The 22,831-nt window shown below is 44.6% G+C and overlaps 1 protein-coding gene across 7 annotated transcripts in view; it reads right to left on the bottom strand.

Moving 5' to 3' along the window:
* SDK1 (sidekick cell adhesion molecule 1) overlaps window positions 1-22,831 on the bottom strand; it is a 586,517-nt gene that overhangs the window by 212,890 nt on the left and 350,796 nt on the right. For 5 of the 7 annotated variants that reach the window (XM_083413291.1, XM_083413295.1, XM_083413296.1 and 2 more), the window contains exons 10-14: window positions 18,718-18,912; window positions 15,800-15,916; window positions 15,501-15,668; window positions 11,440-11,542; window positions 8,988-9,164 (exon numbers count right to left, since the gene is read on the bottom strand). In XM_083413291.1, the coding sequence (XP_083269417.1) occupies window positions 8,988-9,164; window positions 11,440-11,542; window positions 15,501-15,668; window positions 15,800-15,916; window positions 18,718-18,912 (760 nt within the window). The remainder of the gene's footprint in view (window positions 1-8,987; window positions 9,165-11,439; window positions 11,543-15,500; window positions 15,669-15,799; window positions 15,917-18,717; window positions 18,913-22,831) is intronic. The other 2 variants (XM_083413293.1, XM_083413294.1) reach the window with 2 other exon arrangements.

Below are 22,831 nucleotides of genomic sequence, written 5' to 3'. Positions count from 1 at the left end.
TCAGCGGGCAATGATCCCACCGTTCAGGTATATATAAACAGATATACAGACAGATAATTGGGGTGTGGGGTGTTGAGGGAGGGAGTTTGCATTCTTTGCCTCAGCTGTTTGAATGTCTTGTGTGAGACCTAAGGTAAAGGTAAAGGTACCCCTGCCCGTACGGGCCAGTCTTGACAGACTTTAGGGTTGTGTGCCCATCTCACTCAAAGAGGCCGGGGGCCAGCGCTGTCCGAAGACACTTCCAGGTCATGTGGCCAGCGTGACATCGCTGCTCTGGCGAGCCAGCGCAGCACACGGAAACTCCGTTTACCTTCCCGCTAGTAAGCGGTCCCTATTTATCTACTTGCACCCAGGGGTGCTTTCGAACTGCTAGGTTGGCAGGCGCTGGGACCGAACAACGGGAGCGCACCCCGCCGCGGGGATTCAAACCGCCGACCTTTCGATCGGCAAGCCCTAGGCGCTGAGGCTTTTACCCACAGCGCCACTCATAGCTACTCATAGCTACTCATAGCTACTCATAGCTAAAACGACCCAGATCTTTTTCTTCTTGGCATTTCCCATCAAAGTGAAGCCCAAATCTCTTGCGTGGGAAAAGCAACCATCCTAGCAATTTGTCATGGACTGCTCAGTGGAAGTTCTGTCTCAATATCAATTATTGCTGACCCTGGCTGGTCAGACCAAAAAGCAGTAATTGTACTTGACATTCTTTAATTAAAAAATGTACTCATTTCTTTTCATAATTTATTAAGCTGCTGCACACTGAGCACTGTCTAAAACCACAACGAGTCCACATTCATAAACAAGTGCAATTTCAGCCCAGGGATGTGGCTTTAAATCAGAGCTGCAAAATGCATGCCCTGAATTTTAGATTCCTTCCTGTGGTTGAAGCGAAGAGAGGAGAAATGAATTTAATTTTGCATTAACTTTGAACCGTGGCCCATAGTTTATGTAGCCCACATCAGGCTGCATAGCTCAAACTGAAAAACAAAATTATGCTTGGGCTAACATAAGGCCCTAAGAGCCCTGCCCCATCAGGCCAAAGACCCATTTTGCCATCTGCTCTTACAGTGGTCAGCCTGCAACCAGGACCTGAGCTCAACAGCCCTCTCCCCCACCTGCCATCCTCAAGAACTGGCCTCCAAAGACCTTCTGCCTCCAGCCGTGGAGGGAGAACATAGCCTTTGTGGCTAGCAGCCATGGATGGGCTTGTCCTCCATTAAAAGATGCTGGAAGTTGATGACAGAAAGGGCTTTTTCTTGAACTCCAAGCCATGAGGGCAGCTTTTCTGCACCATCAAGCAAAGGGATTCTTACATCAGTGGAAGCCAAGTGTCTGCACTGACTTCTGGTAGCACCAGGTTCCGAGACCTCGCGGGACCTTGAAAGTTGTGTTGGGGGCCCTGAGGTATGGGTGCTACGCACCCACAACATTTTTTTGTGGGTGATTGGGCACCCAGAGCCCCCTATAGTTGGTGCCCTTGCAGGAGATTGAAGTGCTCCTTGCAAGCAAAGTTCCACTGCATAGAACGGCTGGAAAGGGACCTTTTCTACTTGCTTCAGAGGAGACCCAATGTAAGACTCACATACTGTTTGTAACTGATCATGTTACTGAGATCTGTCACATCCCAGTTAAAGCTAGCCATTCTGTAGTGCTGGCAGGATTCTGCAGGAAAGCGGCGAAATTGATCAAAACAGAAATGTATGGTATCTTGGAGTGTGGGGTTTTTTTTGTTTTGTTTTTTAATGTCACAATGTATTTTTTCCATATGTAACTAACTCTGGGAACTTACAAGGAAGAGAAGGTTAATTAATAATTGTAAGAACTTTTTTTTTTTTTTTTTGCTTTAACTATTTATTTTGTGTTTTTCATCTTGTGAACTGCCCCGAGATCTTTGGGGAAAGGGCAGTATATAAATTTAAATAATAAATAAATTGATAAATAAATGGTACCTAACCAATGCAGAGCAAAATATGCAGTTGTGGATTCAAAGCGAGAGATCATAGAATCATACAGCTGCAGATTGGGGAGGGGCCATGGGGGTCATGTAGTTCAACCCCTTGCAATGTACTGTAGGAATCTTTTGCCCAGTGTGGGGCCTGAAGCCATGGCCCCTGAATCTCAGGAGCCAAGGCTTCAGGCCCCACACTGGGCAAAAGATTCCGACAGGCTCTACCAACTGAACTATCCCAGCTATAAATAGTGTTTGCAGAGGCACCAGGTGGTTACAGAAGCACAAAGTATGAACATGCCTGTCACTGTACATGTGTTTATTGGCTAGGTCTGTTTCCCTGTCACTTTAAAGATATCCATTCAAAGCTACTCTACAGTTACCAGCCCAGGCTGCTCTCATTTTGCTCAAGTAAACAGTTGATACAGAAGGGAATCGTTTCCGCCTGTTTCAAATTCTAGCCTTTAGTGGAAATTTAAAAAGGCTCCTTGATATCTGAAACACTGAACATCTAGCTTGTCTGTGCTCATCAAGAAAACAGGCTTGATCTCCATTTGGTGAAACTCTGTAAAAGCTAATATTCCTGTTAGGTTACTTCAAGTTTAAATGCAAGTTCCTGTTGAGGATTTGATTTGAGCAGATTGTCTTGCAAGACTCCCTGCAAATTTTAATATTGATATTTTGGAGCATCGATCAATTTGAAGCTCTTGAACTGTGGAATTTGTATCCCTCTTCATTAGTACACTGTGTGCTCATTAGAGCTGATATATTGGAGCAAACTCATTTTGTCTCCTGTATCAGGTGTACAGTATAGGCAGTCACCTTGAGTCCACACTAGCAAGGGCAAACCATAACAGGTCTTTGGGGCTAAGCAGCCCTCTGTACTAACTTGTTAAGGCCATAAAATATAAGAGCAATGAACTGTTGCCTTCTGAACTCAGCAACTGCCAGCACATGATGATGCTTATATACAGAAGTCCCTGGAGGCAGAGGAAATGAGCATGCAAGAAACATCTCTTGCCAGAAAGGATCGTTTACAACTGAAGAGCACCTCTCGAGTGAGGAAATGTATTGGTCTCTCAGTTGTACACAAAAGTGGAGGTTAACCATTATTAATCTCTCTTGAACAAATGCCTCCATGTCACATATAGGAGAACACTAAAATTAAGAGTGAGGAGGGTGAGAAATTAGTTACCACCACCATTGTGAACAGTTCTGTCCATCTTTCATTGGGAAGAAATTAAAATTTCCTTGCTCTAAACATCCATGGAATTATTGCATACTAACTGGATGTCAGAGTGGGATTGGGGGGGGGGAATCAATATTGGGCTATTTCTATGTCAGAACAATTTATTTATTTCACAATATTTATATACCAGTTGATTGTGGTAAAACCTCAAAACTGCGCGCGCGCGCACACACACACACACACACATAACCAAGAAGGAAAGATTGCTAAGTCAGAGGCTGCTGAATGACCAGCTGGGAAATTGGATTGGGCTCCTGAAACTGGTGGTCTAGTCCTTGTGTTGGGTCTTTCACAGAAGATGTCCCCAAACTTGGACTCACCAGAGGAATTGAGTGCTTCCCATGCTACCATGCATGGTATTTGGGAGGCCATCAAGAGACAAAGAAGTGCTCCGCTTCAGACCAGGATGTGGGCGATCAAATCACCTCAGGCTTCAGGCCAAAGTGGGTGGGGCTGGAGATGAGGCTCATAAGGCCTGTTCACCTCCAGTCTTTGTTGGAGATTCAGGATAGAGAGAACATAAGAACATCAGAAGAGCCTGCTGGATCAGATCAATGACCCATCTAGTCCAGCAACTTGTTCTCACAGTAGCCAACCGGATTCCTCTGGGAAATCTGCAAACAGGACCTGAGCACAAGAGCACTCTCTCCTCCTATATTTCCCAGAAACTGACATTCAGAAGCATTGCTGCTTCCAATTGTGGAGACCGAGTACAGCTATCCTGGCTAGCAGCCACCAATAGTCTTATCCTCGCCCGTGAATTTGTCTAATCCTATTTTAAAGCCACCCAAATTGGCGGCGATCGCTGCTCCTTTGGGAGTGAGCTCTGCAGTTTAAATCTGTGCTGCATGAAGACGCCCTATCTTTTATCTGTCCTGAATCTTCCAGCTCTCAGTTTCATTGGATGTCCACAAGTTCAAGCATTATGAGAGAAGGAGAAAAACAGCCGAATTCATTTCTGGAATCTGCTGCCACAAAATGTGGTGGTGTTCACTAGCTAGGAAAGCTTTAGAAGAGGATTGGACAAATTCATGGAGTGATGTTTACCAATCATAGTCATGATGAAACCTCCAGGTTGAGAGACCTATGCTTTCATGCCTTGCTTGTGGGCTTTTAGAAGCCATCTAGCTGGCTACTTTAGGAAACAAGAAAGACCGTTTGCTTGACCCAGCCAAACCCTTCTTCATGTTCTTAAACAGTTCCTCATCCTTTTACAACATGGTGTGAAGAATCACCCAAACACATGTGTGTGCTAAAACCATTTGCAAAATGCACACGCACCAGTTTTGCTTCAGCGCTTGTCTAAGCTCTAAACCATCAAAAACAGTACACTGTTGGTGACAGTCTCCTGGGACTCTGGAGAAAAGTCCCCATTTGCCTTCCTATATAAACATGAGAGGACTGTTTCACTGCTGTAGTGAGGCTGGAGGAAAAAAGGTAAGGTATTCAAAAAACGATACATGGCAGACACAAATACCCTAATGTTTGAGAAACAGTTTGTGACTGCCAGAGGATGGCTGAAGAAATTTACTCAACAAACACCCACAGAGTATCTTACAAAATTAGCTAAAAGCAAGCTATTTGCTAAGGGAAATAAACTAGGCATGTTTTTGGAAAGATTTCTCAGGGAAAAAAAGAGCCCAACAGCAGGTAATTAGAGAGACTGTGACTGAAGAGAGGATTACCAAGAAGGCGAAGGAGATTAAGCAAGCCTCCTTGTCAATTTGAAAAAGAAGAAGAGAAAAAGCTTTCCTTCCTGGTCACAAAAGACTGTCTAAGCCAAATCTGCCATGAAGTTTGACTTGCGGTAAGTGGTTCAGCAGGAGGATATTTTAAAGGGGAAAGGCGTCCTCGGTCCCTCAGGTCTCCTTTGTGCAGAGGAACCAGAGGCCACTGGACTATTTGGCTCAGCCGTGCCTGCACTGACTTGCAGCTGTGCCTCTCCTGCGGCCCTTCGCAGCCTTATCTGGAGCTGCCAGGAGCTGAACCTGGGACTTGGGGCAGGCAACCCTTCCTCTAGCACAGGAAGCCACAGGCGTAGCAAGCCCAGGTGGTACCCGGTGTGGAATTTTTTTGTCAGCCCCCCCCCCATCAACAGCTCGGGGCAGGCTTGGGAGTCACGGGTGGGCACCAAATGTCATCTCCTCAGCGATGAAACCTGGGGTGGTCCGCCCCCCCCCCACGCCTCTGCGCCTCCACTGCCACGACTCCCAAGTACCCTGAGCCGTCGGGGGAAGGGGGGAGCTATGACGCTTTGCCGGGGCAATCATCCTCTTAGGAGCCATGGCTCCCATCCTTCCCCCTCTCTCACTTCCCGGCTCACTGTAAAGCGGCAATGCAGGAACCACTTATGGCGAGCCGGGGAGGTAGAGAGGCTGGGGGGGGGGGCACAGCTTGCCATAAGCAGCTCCTGCTGCTGGCGGACAGATCCACCGTCCGTACAGCGCTCAGGTTGCAGCTGCGAACGGAGGATCCTCCACATGTGGCTGTGGCAGCGCGGTGGCTGCTTGTGCCACCATGCCCAGGGGCGGCAGGGCAAGCACACCCCAGACATGGCACCTGGGCCAAACCGCCCACCCCCCACCCCCCTCGCGATGCCACTGCAGGAAGCAGCTTTATATGGAATGTTATCTATTTCATAAAATGTATATACCACTTGATTGCAAAAACAAAGAAAAACCTCAAAACAAAAAGATGATTTCAAAAAATCAGTGATGAGCTAAACACAGATCAAAACACATGCAAAAAGTCTGTGTGCCTGGGTAGGCTGGCCTAAGCAAAAATGTTTATTAGCAGGTGCCAAAAGGAGAACAGTGAAGGCACCTGTGTGATGTCAAGAGGCAGGGAGTTCCAAAGCATGGGAGATGGATTTCTGACAGATGTGGAAGAGGTGTTTTGAGACTCCTGTCACAGGGCTATTTCTGCAGATTGAAGTGGTTGAGTGAGCCTATTTGGGTAAGGTGATCTCCCAGGCAAACCTGTCCTGAGTCATTAAGGGCTTTATACACTAATAGTAACACCTTGAACCTGGTTTGGTAGCCGATTGGCAACTAGAGGACCTCTCTTAGCAAAGGTGTTATATACTGGCAAGCACTCACTCCTGTCAACAATTGTGCCACAGCAGCATTCTGCACTAACTGCAGATTTAGGATCAAACTCAAAGGAATCCGCACCCGGAGCGCATTTCAGGATCATACCATTGATCCATCTGCACTGACTGGCAGCTGCTCTCAGTTACAGGGAGGGAACTTTCTAAACATCACCTTCAGATTCTGGGGGTTGAACTTGATGCCTTCTGCATGCCAAGCATGTGCTTTTAACGCTGTGTTCAAGCCCCTCCACAGATGTTCATTCTGTATTAGCACTTAAAATTTCTCATAACCCTAACCCTAACCCTCCTTACAGTTTTTTGTCAGTAACGATTTGAGAGAAACTTGAACATACTCTGGGGAAGACATTTCAATTTCACTTGCATAACACTAAATTTGCCTATGGATCTGACCCAAAGAAAAATTGAGGATCTCAAACCTGTGTTCCATATAGGGACATGCATTGCATTTGATGGAGAAAGAGATTTGTGTATGTGTTTGTGTTTGTGTATACATGTGTCCGTTTCCCCCCATTGCAGGTACATTATGAAATAGGAGTAATTTTTCTCTCTTGGATAACAGCCCACCAGAAAAGCCGGAAATTACTAAAAGAAAGAAAAAACCACCCTTCTCTATTGTGTGGAAAAGATAATCTGCTTTCTGCCTGACTTCTTTCCGATTGTTCTCACTTAGATGAAGCATGCAAAATAAAAAGTACAAATGGGAAGAGGCAGTCAGTGCAATTTAAGGAATATATGGAGATGGAAACCACAACAAGATGGTTTTTTAACAGGGTGTCATTTGGAGTTTCGTTACTATACATCTGTGAGAATCACTATTATTAACTCTCACTTAATAATGGACACATTCAAACTGTGTTTAGTTTGCATTGTTTGCCTGATGCTGGCATCTAGTCTCTTCTTTCTGATGCTCCTATAAATTGCCCGTGATGATGATTCTGAGACAACATTTTGGGGGGGGTATGACCATGGAATGACTCCTGCCACCTGACTTGTTTCACATTTGAGAGGTTTGGGAAGAACAGAAACTATGGGAAAGGAAGTGGGCTGTGGGAGAGAAAGGAAGACCCCACCAGAGCCCTGACCGTGAATGTTTGGTGTCATTGGCAGGAATCTCAGCAGAGAGACAAAACACATGCTTGGTTTGCAGAAGATCCCAGGTTTAACTTCTGGTGTCTCCAGTTAAAATAATCACAGGTAGCAGGCTGGTAAAACCCCCCAACTTTAGACCTTGGTTGGCCCCTGCCCAGAAGATGGAGATTACAAAGGATGGTAAGAGCTCAGGGGCCTTTCACAGTTAAATGCTCTCAGCAGACATTGGCCTTTTGGCTTCAATGTCACAATTTTAAAGCCAGACCCATCCTTGCACCAAAGTCCCTACAGAGGCACAAGAGACAACAAATTAAGTACGGGAGGTGGCAATCTGTTTGGAATTTTCTCCTCAGCCCTGGATTTCTACCAGCAGCATAAAATGCACTCCAGGATAAGAACCAAAGGAGAGGATGTAAAAATGGATGGCTTCAGAACAGAATTCAATCTAGGCTTGGCACTGAAGTGGTGATGCTGTAATGAAACCAAGATGGATGTAACAAAATCTCAGAAATGAGCACGTTAGACAGCAGGGCTGAAGAAGCAGCCTCAAGGCATCTTCTCCAAGAAAAGATTAGGTACAAGCAGACGGCAGAAACAGATGGCTTTCCAAAAAATATTAGTACGCAGGTTTACTCTAAGCGTCAGTCATATTAGAATATCACCTTCTCTTGCTCAACAAGACTGACTGCCTCATTCACATTCTACTTCCATCAGAGCTTAGGGATCAGTTCAGACAAGAAAGAACAATCAATGCAGGCCCTTTTCAATTTCATAGGTCTCAACAGAGCATATCATTATTATTTTTAAAAACCTGCTTATATGCTGCCTTGAAGAGTAAAAGCATTCTCAAGGCGGTTTCCATTAAAAAAAAACAGTACAAAACAAGTGTAAAACAAAAATATGAATTACTCAGAAAGCAAAAAAAAAAAAAAAAAAAAGGGGGGGGGGGAAACCAGGAAAATAATAAAAGCCAGAAAACAATAACCAAACATCCAGTCCATAATTAAAACAAACTCAAAACCAACAAGGAAGCAGAACATTTTTTTTAAGCCTTCAAGTAAAAGCCATCAAGAATGGGGTGGGTGTTGGGTGTGGTTGTGAATCAGATCTTTCCCAAAGGCCTGTGGTGATGTGACAGAACCCAGTTGGCAGAGTCCCAGAACTGTAGGGCTACTATGGGGAATGCTCTCTCTAAGGAAATCCCTGGTCAAATTCAGACCATGGTCAGGGACTCCAGGGCTTGAAGCTCATGGCTGGTGCCTGGGACTCAGCCTAATGAATTACCTGGAACTGCATGTTCTGAGCAGGCTCATACGAGGGAGTCTGGAAAACTACAGCAGTCATAATCTGCTTGGGCTGGCCCTCTTTGGGCTAGCCAGTTTCCCTGATCTGGAAACACCGTAAGTGTGGTAAATCAGATTCGAGCTTAAATACCACTGGAGACAATTGTACAAAAGTAAGGAACTGGCTGTGTTTCTTATAACAGTTGAAAAGTCAAAGCAGAAGTTGCAGGGGAGTGGAGTAAAATAAGAGGGAGGTGCCAACCACTTGCAGTTTCATTCAAAGCTGCCTGCCCCTGGGATACTCACATCACTTCCAAGCGGGCCACCCTGGAATCATTTCCTCCAGAGGATGTGACTTCGCAAGTGTAGTCTCCGATGTCTCCGGACCACGTCTGGCTGATGGTGAGGCTGCCATCTTTCTCCATGGTGATTCGGGAGCTGCTAGATGGATTTATGACAACGTTGTCCTTCTTCCAAACATACCTGATTGTCACAGTATTTCAGACCGTTAAAGTCAGCTGTCTATTTCGTTAAAAATGATGAAATATCAAGTGCTGAAATTATATGGTAAAAACAGAGCTAAATAACTATGTAGAACAGAGATGCTCAATCACAACCTTCACCAAGGGCTCATTGGGATGCGGTGAATGTCTGACAGGCCGGCAAGACTAATAAAATGTACGATAGTTCAAGGTGAAGGGTGCAGTCCTACTCCTTAGAAATCAATGGCAAATTTCCCATTTATTCTTTTTTAAACAAAGCAGGTTTGAAGTGATGGTTGCCAGACTGACCCAGGCTGTACTTGGTTTGATTTTGGATCACAGAAAAACAAGGGGGCAAAGACATACAGTACCCCGGCTGGATGCGTGTGCTGTTGTTGCCCTGCAGACTATACACAAATAAACAACTTTTGTGCTTGACTCCAAAATAGGCTTTCAGACCCTTCAGAAGCTAGTGGGTACCACTGCAGACCTACCTAGTCCTGAATCTCCTCTTGGCTTCACACCCAGAACTTGTCAGGTATCAGATATTTTATATTTCAAGAGTCTGAAAACCTACTTAGAACCCAAGTTTTACTTCATTTAAAAAATACATTTTACCATAGAAGGCAATAAGAGGTTTACACAATGCAAACAGATACTAATGGATGCCTCTCTACCGCTGACCTGTCATTGCTCTTTTTCTCCTTTCTACGTTTCTTAGACTGAGTCTATGTCACAGGAAAGGCTACAGTATTTCCTGCCTTGTTCCCCTTTGCCTTTGCCCCTGCATAGGTAAAAGGTAAAGGGACCCCTGATCATTAGGTCCAGTCGTGACCGACTCTGGGGTTGCGGCACTCATCTTGTTTTATTGGCTGAGGGAGCCGGTGTACAGCTTCCGGGTCATGTGGCCAGCATGACTAAGCCACTTCTGGTGAACCAGAGCAGTGCACGGAAATGCTGTTTACCTTCCTGCCAGAGTGGTACCTATTTATCTACTTGCACTTTGACATGCTTTGAACTGCTAGGTTGGCAGGAGCAGGGACCGAGCAACGGGAGCTCACCCCGTCACGGGGATTTGAACCGCCAACCTTCTGATCGGCAAGTCCTAGGCTCTGTGGTTTAACCCACAGCTCCACCCATGTCCTTGGGCCCAATTTTCTGTGGATTAGGGCCAGAGTTCACAGGTGGGTACATGGGCAGGCAAAATGTATAACCAAGGGCTACAACAGCTTCCTCCTGCATATATTTGAATTTAAATTGCAGAACACAAAACAGAACAACAACAGTGAATTTGAAGGATATTTGTAGTAGTTCCTTTAGTATATGAATCACAAAATATACCCTTGCCTGCCATACAAGGGTGTTGTAAGGAACACAGAGGAATTGTATGTAAGAATCGTTGATGCTTGAAATACACTACACAAATGCTAATTATACTTAGCTTTAAACCTTTCTGATTTTTTATTCATGATCCATTTAATACTTTTCTCCCACAAGTGATTTCAATGTTATGATTAATAGAATAGAGCTATTCTAAACCATCTATAGCAGAGCTCATAGTCATAATCCTACCAGCCCTTAACGGGGGGAGTGGGGGGGTGGCGACAGCAGAGAAAGCTTCTAAAATACCATCCTCTTCTTAATGCAAGACTTGATGTCTTTCCTTTCTCTTTTACACAAATGCCGTTGTTTAACATTTTCCAAAGGGAACTGTGGCATCCTTCCTTGGCCTCTCCCCTTTTCATTTGCCTGTCTTTCATTTGTGTACATGCTCATCCTGTCAAAGGAGCAGAGAGGGAATTCCTCTGACTCCGTGCTTGCAGAATCTGGCAGTTTAAAGACATATTGTACTTTCTGCAAGGCTGATCTGGCGCTTTGTTCAAGAGCAGAAAGGATGCTTTCAGGAATTTTCAAGACTCTCTCCGCAAACGTTCCTACAATCCCCTCAAATCACTTTGGGTTTCATTCTCATTAAGTATCAGCTTCTGACAAGTCAGTTTTATTGATATTGTATTAACCTTGACAGTAAATCATGGGTAGTTGTATTGAAGTCATGAAGTGGAACGCAGTTCATTGTAAATAATATATAAGGTTGAAGTGGAGAAATAAAAAGGACTTGACATGAATAATAGCTCAACCTGCAACCCCAGAGGATGCCATCACTGGGAATACCAGCACAAAACCAGGTGCCTGGAAAGAGCTCGCCAAACACGGTGACCACATTTTGTAAAATTAAGTTCAAATATACGGCAGAAGCAAGTGCAGACACCACCAACCTGATTGAAATTCTTGGGTCATGAGCAGCTTCGCAGTGCAGCATCGCGGTGGTTCCCTTAATAACAGTGCTGTCCTCAGGAGGGCGAACGATAAGAGTGCGATCTGAAAAGAACACGACCCACAGTTCAGGTAAAATTGCCAACTTCCATCTTGGCTTGGGTGTTTGGCCTCTGAAGGCAGAGAGCCAGGTCATTTGTCATTCCTGACAAGAAAATTTCTGCTCCTCCATCCCCCTGCCTCTAGCAAATATGTGAAAGTGCAAAGTTCTCCACAGCCAGTGTTTACTGGAAAAGTTTAATGCAGTATCACATCCCCTTCCCATCTTTAATTTCCCCCGGGATTCCAATTCCAGGGGCCCAGCAATATTAGAAAAAGAGACCTAGAGTAAATTTTACAGCAGAGTGTTTGTCATGTGTTAGGGCAAGTAGCTACTTCTTAAGCATGATTAAGGAGCCAGCCTCCCACCTTGCTGTAGACTGACTCTCCTACTCGCAGCATAACCACAGTTTAGGGAAACTGTCACAGTGATTTTTAATCATGGTAAATGCAAACCACAGTTCCCAAGTAAGTGGAGTCTGAAACAACAGCTCAAAGTGAGTTTCAGATCCTGGGTTAAGAAGAACCAGCTGCAGTTATGGTGTTAATGATGAAGATATTTCCTTTAATTGCTATTGCAGCAGTAGGAGATAATTCAGGCCAGGGAGAGGAAAGAGTGGGAAGAAAGCAGATATGACCAAGGCTGGCTCCTGATGCCTTAGCTACCTTCAGGAGAGAAGGACTGTATACTTACACAGGCTCTTAATGTGTTTTTTACTTTGAATAGCAAAATGTCCCAGGAAATTATCTCTTGGAGTTACAGGGTTTCATTCCACTCCCCACCCCCACCCCCCAGAATAAATCCAGGTCTACAATACTGGTGGGGTGAAGAGAGGACAACTGGGAGGAAGTTTCAGAGGGGAAATGACTGACAGGGAAGGATCTTTTCTCCTATGCAAACTGCATCTCTTGAGGATGCTTTGCAACATGCAGTTTGTGGAACATCAGCTGAGCTCAGAGTTGAAAAGCTAGCTGGACCAGACTATTGGCTTGCATCAGTCATTCAGGTAGCAGCTGTGCATTCTGGGGCTTAAAGAGCAATAGTGCCTATGTGTGCTGTGGTGTCAGAGTTCAGCAGTGATCAGGGCACAGAATAAGAGGTTACAAGGACACTGGCTGAAGAAATGGACCAGGTTCCTGGCTCTGAGACTGGCAAACAGGAGGTTGTGAAATCGGATCCTGCAACACTCACTGGCAGAGGAAGAGGGGGGCAGTGGGAGCACACCGCCCCCAGCACCATGATCCTGGTGGGGTGCCATCATGGCTGCCCCCCACGCTAGGTGCCACGCCCCCAGGACGTGCGCCACTATCCTGAGGGCAGTGCATCATGCCCCCGGGATGCACACCACGCTCCCAGGATGCACACCAGCCATGCCCCCGGTGCTGGAGCATGAAGCTCCGCCACTGGCAACACTGGGGCCCATATCAAACTAAAGCCTGCTCCTGGAGCTGATGAACAGAGTGCCTCATGCAATGCCTCACTATTTGGATGGTTCTGATTTGCAGGCCCAAAGGAGTGCCTGTGTGGGTGGTTTGGTGCAGGGATACCAAAGACAGGTGTCAAAAATGTCAGAATGGCCAGTTCTAGTGCTTTATTAAAGCAAGGTGTAGACTTACAACACAGCCCACAGAACCCTGCTGCCTTTACAGACCTGGGTGCCAAAACAGCAGGACATTGTCATGACTTGTCCACAAAGTGCCAATAGGTTAAGTGTTTCTTATACACAGAACAAGCTCCATAGGCTGACATCAATAGCCCAGTCATCTCACTCCTACCTTAGAGACCCCTCCCCAGTTTGTATCCATCTCTCAGAAAAGGGAATAGCTCACAGGCAGGCAGCATGAGAAGCCTCTCCTGAAGCAAAACTGAAGCTTCAAAGCAGATAAACATATACAAGTTCATTCTTGCAGCAACTAACAATAAGTCCTAAAGTTATCTTCACTACAAAGATGGCATTTACAGGCCTTCTGGAACATTTTGGATCAAAGAAGTGCCCCCCCCCCCCAAGTCAGACTCCCTTCAAGTTGTCCAAGTGGTGTGGAGCCCAGCAGAACTGAACTGGAGGCAGAGGCTCAAAAGCCCTTATTTCACCTCTAGTCCTCCTAAATTGCCCACTCGGACCTCATCATGATGCTTCAACAACTGACCTGCCTTGCTGGGCCCAGTGAGACTCCTGTTTGGGACCAGAACAGCACAGGCAGTGCTTAGGTTTACCAGCAGATAAAGAGGCGTTTGGCCAACCAGTCAGTTCAGAAGCTTGGATTAATATAGGAAAATATTGCATTCTTTGGCAGGAGCTTGTTCTGCACAGCCAAGGGGGCTTTGCTGTTTTGGTTCTTCAGTAACAGCCCCTCTTTTATGATCTCAGAATCCAGTCATGACCAGGACACTGAGTTGGAGGCTACTGTGTTGCCCCCTAAGCATCTCTGAGTTAGATGCTGGTGATCAGGGGTCTGCTGAGCCAGAGACTGGCACGGAGGAGCACACTGGACCTGATGCCACAGCACCAGAGCTTTGACTCTCACTGTGTTCCTCTCTCTCTAGCTCACCAGTCTAACGGTGCAAGGAGCACATCAGGTGGGAGGCCATGGGACGCAGGAGAAATGCTGATCTTCAGGCCAGAGAGTTTGCCCTTTAGGATACTCTAGTTCTCCAAAATGAGAAAGACGAGGGCTGGGCTGGAGGCAAGAGCTCAGATTGCTTCAGTTCACTTCCAACCCTTGTTTTAAAAGGAGGCAGGGAGATTGAAAAAGCAGTTTCACGTGGAAAGGCATGGAGGCTTCCCACTAGGCAAACCTACATTATTTTCTTAGACTCCGTCTCTTTTTGACTGGAGGCCATAAAGGAGTAAATGCTACACTGTTAATCATCCCTGCGATTGTTTCATGTTAAACCATAGAGCGGTGTGTGTTAGCTCATTTGTACAGCCTTCAAAAGCTTCAAAATAGGTGGAAAGGCTGGACAACACCCAAGCAACACATCCATGCAAAGCTGGTTGCGGATATGAGGAGAAAGACGGGAAGAATCAGATCAAGTGGCTCCAAAGACACAGACTTTTCCATAATATTCTACACACATAAGAGATGACATTTACCCAAATGTTGTTAAATCCCCGTCATTCAAATATGACCAGGAAATGGAGGTCATTGCAGTGAGTAATTAAGGCACAAAAAGTTCTCCCTAATGCCTCAACATATAAAGGGAAAAGCCACAGATCACATCAGCTGAATCCAGGTGCAAGAAAAGGAAGATAAATGGAAAATGGAAGCAAAGTCCCATTTTCCAGAAGCAATAATACACCATAATGCCAGAAGAGATTTCTGTACAAGGAACAAGAGTCAAACGGTAAGTGTGAACATCAGACACCATTAAGCACCATGTCTGAGAGTGCTGGATTTTTCTGTTCTACCCCTTGGGTTATATAACAGTTTCATTCTTGTTGCTGTGCATACAGTGTGTGATGCAATTAAATCAAATTTAAAAGGTTTAAGCAGGACATTAAAATGAACTGGCAACCTGGGCATACTATACAGTACAGCCTGTTCAGAAGGGAACTTCCAGTGGAGATTATTAGCTTCTCCTACAACCACATCGTGATATGTGTATCAGTTGCACGTTATCAGGATGATACAATGAGAATGTACAGGTAGCAGCCATGCCTCGTAGTGCATGAATTACTGAAATAATCTGCAGGTATCTCCAGCTGTGTAGATTAGGATGGCTTTGGTGAAACTTAATGTCTGCTTTGAAATGCAAAGATGTCAAATGAACACTCTCCCTTGTAGATCTCTCCAAATCAGCTCTAAAATCCACAAACATAATTTCTATTAAATTATTCACCCCCCCTCCCTTCCACACATACACACCATGAAATGGAAATGTTGTAATTGGTTTCCTGAGGGCACAATGAGAACTGATTAAGCCTTGATTAATATTAAACTCTAAAACAAACATGGTCCTTACTCCACACGGTGAGAGCAGCGGAAGCATTTAGGAATCCTTCAGAGTTGACTGCGCAGCAGGTATAGTCACCAGCATCCCGAGCAAAGACTGGGGCGATCTGAAGCCCTCCGGATTCGAGGAGGAGGAACCTGGGGATCTGAATGGAGCCGCTGGCCAAAACCTGGTTGCCTGAAAAACACCATGTGTGAACAGCTTCAATTCTCTGATTTGCAGTGCATGAAAACGCTAATGCTATGCTAATTCTTCTTGGTGAGCAGCAGCAATTAGAGTGATTTCCCAAAAGAATAATAAGGCTTTACCTCTTTTCCATGCAATGGCAGGCTTTGGTGCTCCTGAGACATCGCATCTTAAAACCGCTGTCATCCCTTCGGTAACGGTGGTGTCCGTCGGCAGTCGTGAAAACGTTGGTGCAATATCTGGAATCAAAGTTTTTTTTGTTCCTAAGGATCAGTTCCTTGAAAGATCTCTCAACTACTTGTGGAATTTTGTATCCATATTTATCAGACTAGTAATGGATCAGGGAATGACGACAATAACATGAAAACTTTTTCAGAAGAGACAGTAGCTTTTCATTATTCACCTCCTAGGAATTCCCCAACTGTGGACTGTTGGATAAATGAAAAATGAATTCCAAGCAGTTTCCATACAAGTGGAAGCAAAAGGACTTTGTGGTAAAGTAAAAAGAAGAAAAAAGAAGCAGCTGGGGGGGGGGGGGATAGATAAATTGAAATAAACAAAACTACTTGCTTTCAACCCCATTACATAAGATGAAAAGCTTCTTGAGCCTGACATGAGTTTGCAGAGCTGAATGTCAGCCAAAAAAAGTCTCCATTTGATTTTCATCTATGGTATCTCTGTCCCCCTCCCCATTTCCTCATTCTTTCTATCTCCAATGCAAGATCAAACAGCCCCCCCTATTATCTTTTGCCCAGAAAAGATATCAGACCTTATGTGAGTACCATATGTGTTCAAAGGTAAACCTAGCAAACATCTAACGACTTAGCTCAGTGCCAATCAGCAAGGCAAGGAGATGCTGCAGCCAAGCACCCGTCCATCATGCCGAAATAAAACTCCAGCCGAGAATCTCTCCACTTCCCCCCACCAAACCATCTTTTGTGAAGTTGAGGTCACCAGAGCAGACAACCACCAGGTATTCATCCATTTTGGCAATGACCAAGTTCACATTTTCCACGCAGAACAGAATCATGATTCTAGATCAGGGGTCAGCAACGCCAAAGACACCAGAGGGATCTGTGCGGGACCGATACGGCCCAGGCAAGATAAATCTTGCCGACCCCTGTTCTAGATGCTGCCACTTGTCAGTCAGGGTGTGGAATTGACCTCCTGGCCTCATTTCCTTATCACCTTCAACGTATTCTAGAACAGCCTTCCCCAGCACCCTTCAGATATTTGAGGCCTTGGCACCCATCACAGCATAGATGAACACTGGGGGGAGGGACACTTATGGGAGTACAGCTGTGCTGGCTGGTGCTGATGGGGGGTTGTAGTTGAAAGCATCTGGGGCCATCAGATTTGGCAATGCCATTACAGAAGTGAAGGTGGCTTCATTTGACATCAACTACAAAAGCATAGGCTTGTGTTTGTTCAGGTTGCATATGGGTGGGGCAAATATGGAACTGTGAATTCAAGTGGTACCAAAAGGAGCAGGGCCATTGTCAGTTGGCAACTCATCTGCTTCCCAAGCAGAAGGCCCCAGGCTCAATCTCCAGCATTTTAAAGATAGACCAAGGGTCTGGCTTGGTATACAGTAAGGCAGCTTCCTGTGAGTAAGAAGGTGGACACTTGATAGGATTTTTTGTTGTTGTTTGTGAAAACAAAACAAAAAATGGCACAAACTTGGAAAGGAGAAGGGTAAGGAGGGTTGAAAAGGGAACATATGATAAAAGGGGAAAATAATATTAGAATACTGTAAGCCATCCCTATCCTTTAAGAGAGGGGAGGTTATGTATGGGAATGAATTAATGAATAAACAACTAAAAATAGCATCTCTCTGGCATGACTTCAGGATTAGTGCTGGCATATGTTATTCTAAACCTACTTATTAAACGTTGCAAAGGCTGCATAACTGTAATACTGCTCTGCCTTAACGTGGGAAGACAACCACATCATTCCCACAATAAATGGCCCTTAACTATAACAAAAGTGTGAATAATGCATATGTTGTGCACTTGTTGCTGTATCTCAATGATCACTAAAGTGCCCTTTAGATGTTGACTCGTATCACCTCTGACTATTGACCAGGCCATCAGAGGGCACTTTAAACTTCCAGAGGGCACCACATTATCCAGGGACACTCAGCAGGGAAGGATTACTTGTGCGTCTGATCTAATACTGTGGCCACAGTGCTTAAATTGCTACTTTAAGATTATTATTCTGAATCAAAGAATTAAACTATATTGTACGCTGTGATGGCCTGCTGTATCCCAGAGGAGGTGTGCACAGAACCCTTCACTACACATGTAACTTCTCCCCGACCCAAAAACGAACAAACAAAGAAAAACAAAATATAGAACAGGGAGGCATTAACCTGGCAGTTCCTGGTTCATTCACATTTGTGACACACCATTAATGCATTATACTGTGCTTACTTTTTCTCAGCAGAACTATTAATATGAAAAAGGGCTGCATGAAATGTTCCTTTGTGTTTAAGCTTTTAAAAACAAAAATAATACCAGTCCCACGGTCCAAATTCCTAGTCATGTGAGCTCAGATTGTTTCTTCCAAGTCACAGGAATCCCCTGTGGGGGGGACAGCGGGAGGACCCAAGCCCCACGCTGCTGTTTCGGGCAGCGCAGAGCCTGCAGGCAGCTGAGTCACTGCATGAATTATTATTATTATTATTATTATTATTATTATTATTATTATTATTATATCTGTGAAAGGTACCATGCTGGAGCAGGCTGTCCTAGGATGTGTTGTAGTTCAAGCAGGAGGCTTGGAGAAAGCCTTAGGGGGAATACAACATAATTGTTCAATCACTGTAAGCTTTTTCTGCTTGCTCAAGGAAAGGATCTCCCCCCCCCCCCCCAGGCACTGCTCTGGGGTTTCTCCTGACAGCCCCTCCCCTGTGAGCTTGACTTCCTTTTCTTTTCTTTTTACTCTGTACCACTGGGCTGCCTTAGAAAGATGAATGCCTTGTGCCCCACAAACCTTCCTCTACCTCCCCTGCCCAACCCCCACGTAGGTCCAGACATACTAGTCACATCCAGGAAGGTACGACTCTGCATCTCCCCAGCATCATTCCTTGCAAAGCACTGGAAGATTCCAGAATCGTCAGGCTGCAGTCCCTGGATCTGAAGACTCCCATTGAGCAAAACCTTGTAACGCGGATTCAGCAGTTTGTGGATGGGGACAGCATCCTTGTACCAGACCAGGACAGGAAGTGGGACACCTGAAATGTAGTGGAAAGAGAGAAAACTCTTCATGTGTGCCCAGGCACAAAGCATTGCCGCCTGCTAATTGCCCATTTCCCATTACAGAGTTTTATACAAATACACTATTCAGAAAGCAACTGCTACAAAGCATGCATTATCCTGTCAAAAGAGGGGAAATACAACTGAAAAACACAAAGACAAATCCTTAACTACCCATAATGATTTATGCCATGGCGACTGTGTGCCTTCATTTGCTGTAATCAAATTGCATGCCATTTTTTTAAAGCCTCAGATTAAATGATTCAGTTTGGGAAATAGGTTAATTGTGTCATCAAATGAGCCTTGAAAAGGTCAAAAGGCAGACAAGGCAGTGAATTGGTAAGACTTAAACAGGAATCTCAGGGACGTGGGTGGCGCTGTGGGTTAAAGCCTCAGCGCCTAGGGCTTGCCGATCAAGAGGTCGGCGGTTCGAATCCCCGCGGCGGGGTGCTCTCCCGTTGTTCGGTCCCAGCGCCTGCCAACCTAGCAGTTCGAAAGCACTCTCGGGTGCAAGTAGATAAATAGGGACTGCTTACTAGCAGGAAGGTAAACGGCGTTTCCGTGTGCGGCTCTGGCTCGCCAGAGCAGCGATGTCACGCTGGCCACGTGACCCAGAAGTGTCTTCAGACAGCGCTGGCCCCCGGCCTCTTTGAGTGAGATGGGCGCACAACCCTAGAGTCTGTCAAGACTGACCCGTACGGGCAGGGGTACCTTTACCTTTTTAAGCAGGAATCTTATTCATCCTTTCTAGGAAGTATATTCTATTGCACTCAGTGAGAAAAACTATTTAGGAAGGGAGTGTTTTGGAGCATTCTAAGCACTTTCAAATACATTATCTCAACAATCCCCATATTGCATAAACCAAGGCTGAGGTTAGCAGCCCAATGAGTGACAAAATCCCTTTACTGAAGTTGATGCAACAGCCCAAAGACTCACAAAAAGACCACTCTCAAAGACCCTGGACCACCCAAGAGATGTGATTCTGAGCAATGAGGATTTGCAGAGGGAAGGGGCTGCTCATGGTGTTCACCATTCTCATGTTGTTACTCCTGTCCAGTTGTGAGGCAAAGGCCTGTGAGCAAAGTTTCCCAGCAGGCCAGGAAAACTTTTTCTCACCTCACTAGCCAAGAATAGTAAGTGCTCACCAAGGAAGAGCCAACAAAGCAAGGCTTGGGAGGATAAGGTATGCCTATGGTGTTAAGCAGGGACAAAACTAGGCTTTATTTGACCTGGGTCAATGACCCAATTTAGCACACAGACATTTGCATATACACACACACAGGCTGGGAACCTCAATGGTGTTCCTTTGGAGGCTACTTCCTGGGCAAAAAAACTGGCTAGCCCCCCACCCCCAGCTATGGCTCTGTGTTAAGTCATGGAGCCTCAGAACCATAATCAAAGATATATAAAGGAAATCTGATTGCTTCAATAGAAGAATGAGGACTTCAAAATGGCATGAGAAATGGAGAATAAATAATCCTAGAAACTTTCAGGTTAATGTTGAGGGTTCACTCACACTTCCACTTGTGCCATGCCTAGAAAGGGCAGCTTTGAGCAGTTTCCCACTTAACTTGCACTCTCTAGTCATGGGTCCAAGTGGTTTTGCCCTTGGCCTGCTCCTGTCGAAGAGAAAACTCGCTCTCTAGTGATAGATCAAACAAATGCCAATCTGGGGGAAGCTCCAATTGATGTTTTGTCCAACTGAATGCTAAAGAGTGAATTCTCCTCTCCCCACCCCCCAGGGTGGAGGGTGGGGACAGTAGGTCAAGAGGAACTGGGGATAAGCCTCTACCCAGAGTGGATTCCCCAATTCATATACATTTGCAGTGTTTGTCCTTAACAAATGGTCTTTGCATTGCTTTATGTGAAGGCTAGTAACATCAGCCCTGCCTTGGGAGAATCCCTTGCAGACAACCGCAGTGCCTAGAGACAGGCAGTCAGGTCACGTATCCATAGCAGTGACCAGAGGACGAATGACTGCTGGGAAGAGGGCAAAGAGAAGAAATGCCATCAGCTCAAAAGGACACCTTCATCTGCCCCAGCTGGAACAAAACATGTCTCTCCTGCATCGGTTTCTACAGCCACAGCAGACACTGCAAGCTTCAATAATTTGACCTCACCCCCAATGACATATTCTTCCATTGTCTCCTGAGTGAGTCAAATTGCTATGAGAATGTTCGATCTCTGTACATAAAAATCTGACTTCGCAGAGATTTCTGAATGAGGATAAACACATTTTATTACCTAGGATTCTAAATGTTTCTAACAGCAAGCATTCAAAGCATGTTGAAAGTAAATATCGCTTGATCTATTGTGCGTGTTTAGTAAGGCAATAAAGATACAGCAATTAAAAAAATTCAAGGCAAAATCCGCTGAAAATACTTTTCTGTAACCAAATATAATAACAAAAACCTACTCTTTTTAATATACTCATTCTTCTGAGGAGAATGAAAGATACATTATTTCCCAAGAAAGGGGGGGGGGTAGTTGACTGGTCATGAAATTATATTTCTGTACAAGGATGTAATCAGTTCTTGAAATCGCATTTGAAACTTCCATTTTGCTTGAATAATAAAGCTATTTATAGCCTACAGGAATCATCTTTTGTGTGCAATGTGTGTGGTTTGACACAAAATAGATGCAGTGTACCACTGTGAAACAAACACAATTTTAATTTCATACCAAAGGCCCATTTACAGAATTTGTGTACAGTCTGATTGTCAGAATTCTCAGTGAAATGTAATTCATCTCATCAAATCCCCTGGGCCAATACAAATTATCACTGAGTAATGAGGAAACAGATGATACAAAAATGGAATCATACTCAGAATAGAGGACACAGGAAATAGTTTGAAGCTTAAGTAACAGCACTTCCATTATATTTTATAGAAAATGCAATAGAATGAAATCTGGCATTGGGCATTATTCCCCATAACAGCATAATGGGCTAAACATTTTGAATCCTGACAGGAATATCAACATTCTCTGCTCACTGAAGCTTAGGTTGTCTTCTCCAATTAAGCCACAGATCAGCTCCAAACCCCACTGTACTTAAAGGAATATAGAGAAGTCAATCTATATATTTTCCTTCCGATATTTCAGGAGGCCTTAAAAGATCCTAGTGATTTCGCTGGGTAAGTCTCACCATCAGAACTAGAGAGAAGGTGCTTTTCAAAGATCTTTTTGGAAAGGCAGACACCAGGGAAGGAGTCCATTAGTTAGACCAGGTGTGAAACAGACAAGGGGCGTCTGAAATGATGAGGGGTACATCAGAGCGCGACAGGAACTTGCAAACGGATCTGCCAGAGGAGGCAGCTGCAGTCAAGAGCCACACTGAGCTTCAAAATGATTGTGCTGGCTTTTTAAAAAAAGAAAGAAAAAGAAAAGAACTGATTTTCTTTTTAAAAGAAATTATATGTCCCTTATCATGGCTAACCAGGATAGAAGGAAAATATATTCTTTAGGAATTTAAGTATTCATATATTTGTTTATTTGGTAATCTTTTGTTTCTTCTGTATCTTATTTGGAATGTATAATTTTTAACATGTAAGAAAATCAATAAAAAGCATACTGAAGAGAGAGAAAAAGATTGCAATCCTAGAAGGAAGAAAGGAAGAAAGGAAGAAAGGAAGAAAGGAAGAAAGGAAGAAAGGAAGAAAGAAAGAAAGAAAGAAAGAAAGAAAATATATAATTGGAGAAATAAGACTTTTCCAAAGGTCCATCTGAAGTCATGCATTTTTTAATGTATTTATCAGGGCTGCAAGTTTAGCATTACCAATCTGATAGTTCATATAAAAACATTTCGATCATCTAAAAATTTGCCCCCAACTCATCTGTCAGCAGATTTTGTTTTTTATAAAACTATTTAATGATGCTGGGAAGAGCCAGGTTAGACCC

This window comes from Podarcis tiliguerta (genome assembly GCF_965153285.1).
Source record: "Podarcis tiliguerta genome assembly, chromosome: 14".
In the NCBI taxonomy this organism is placed as follows: domain Eukaryota; kingdom Metazoa; phylum Chordata; class Lepidosauria; order Squamata; family Lacertidae; genus Podarcis; species Podarcis tiliguerta.
The sequence above is the reverse complement of the archived record's forward strand: the minus strand, read 5'-3'. Positions and strand labels throughout refer to the sequence as shown.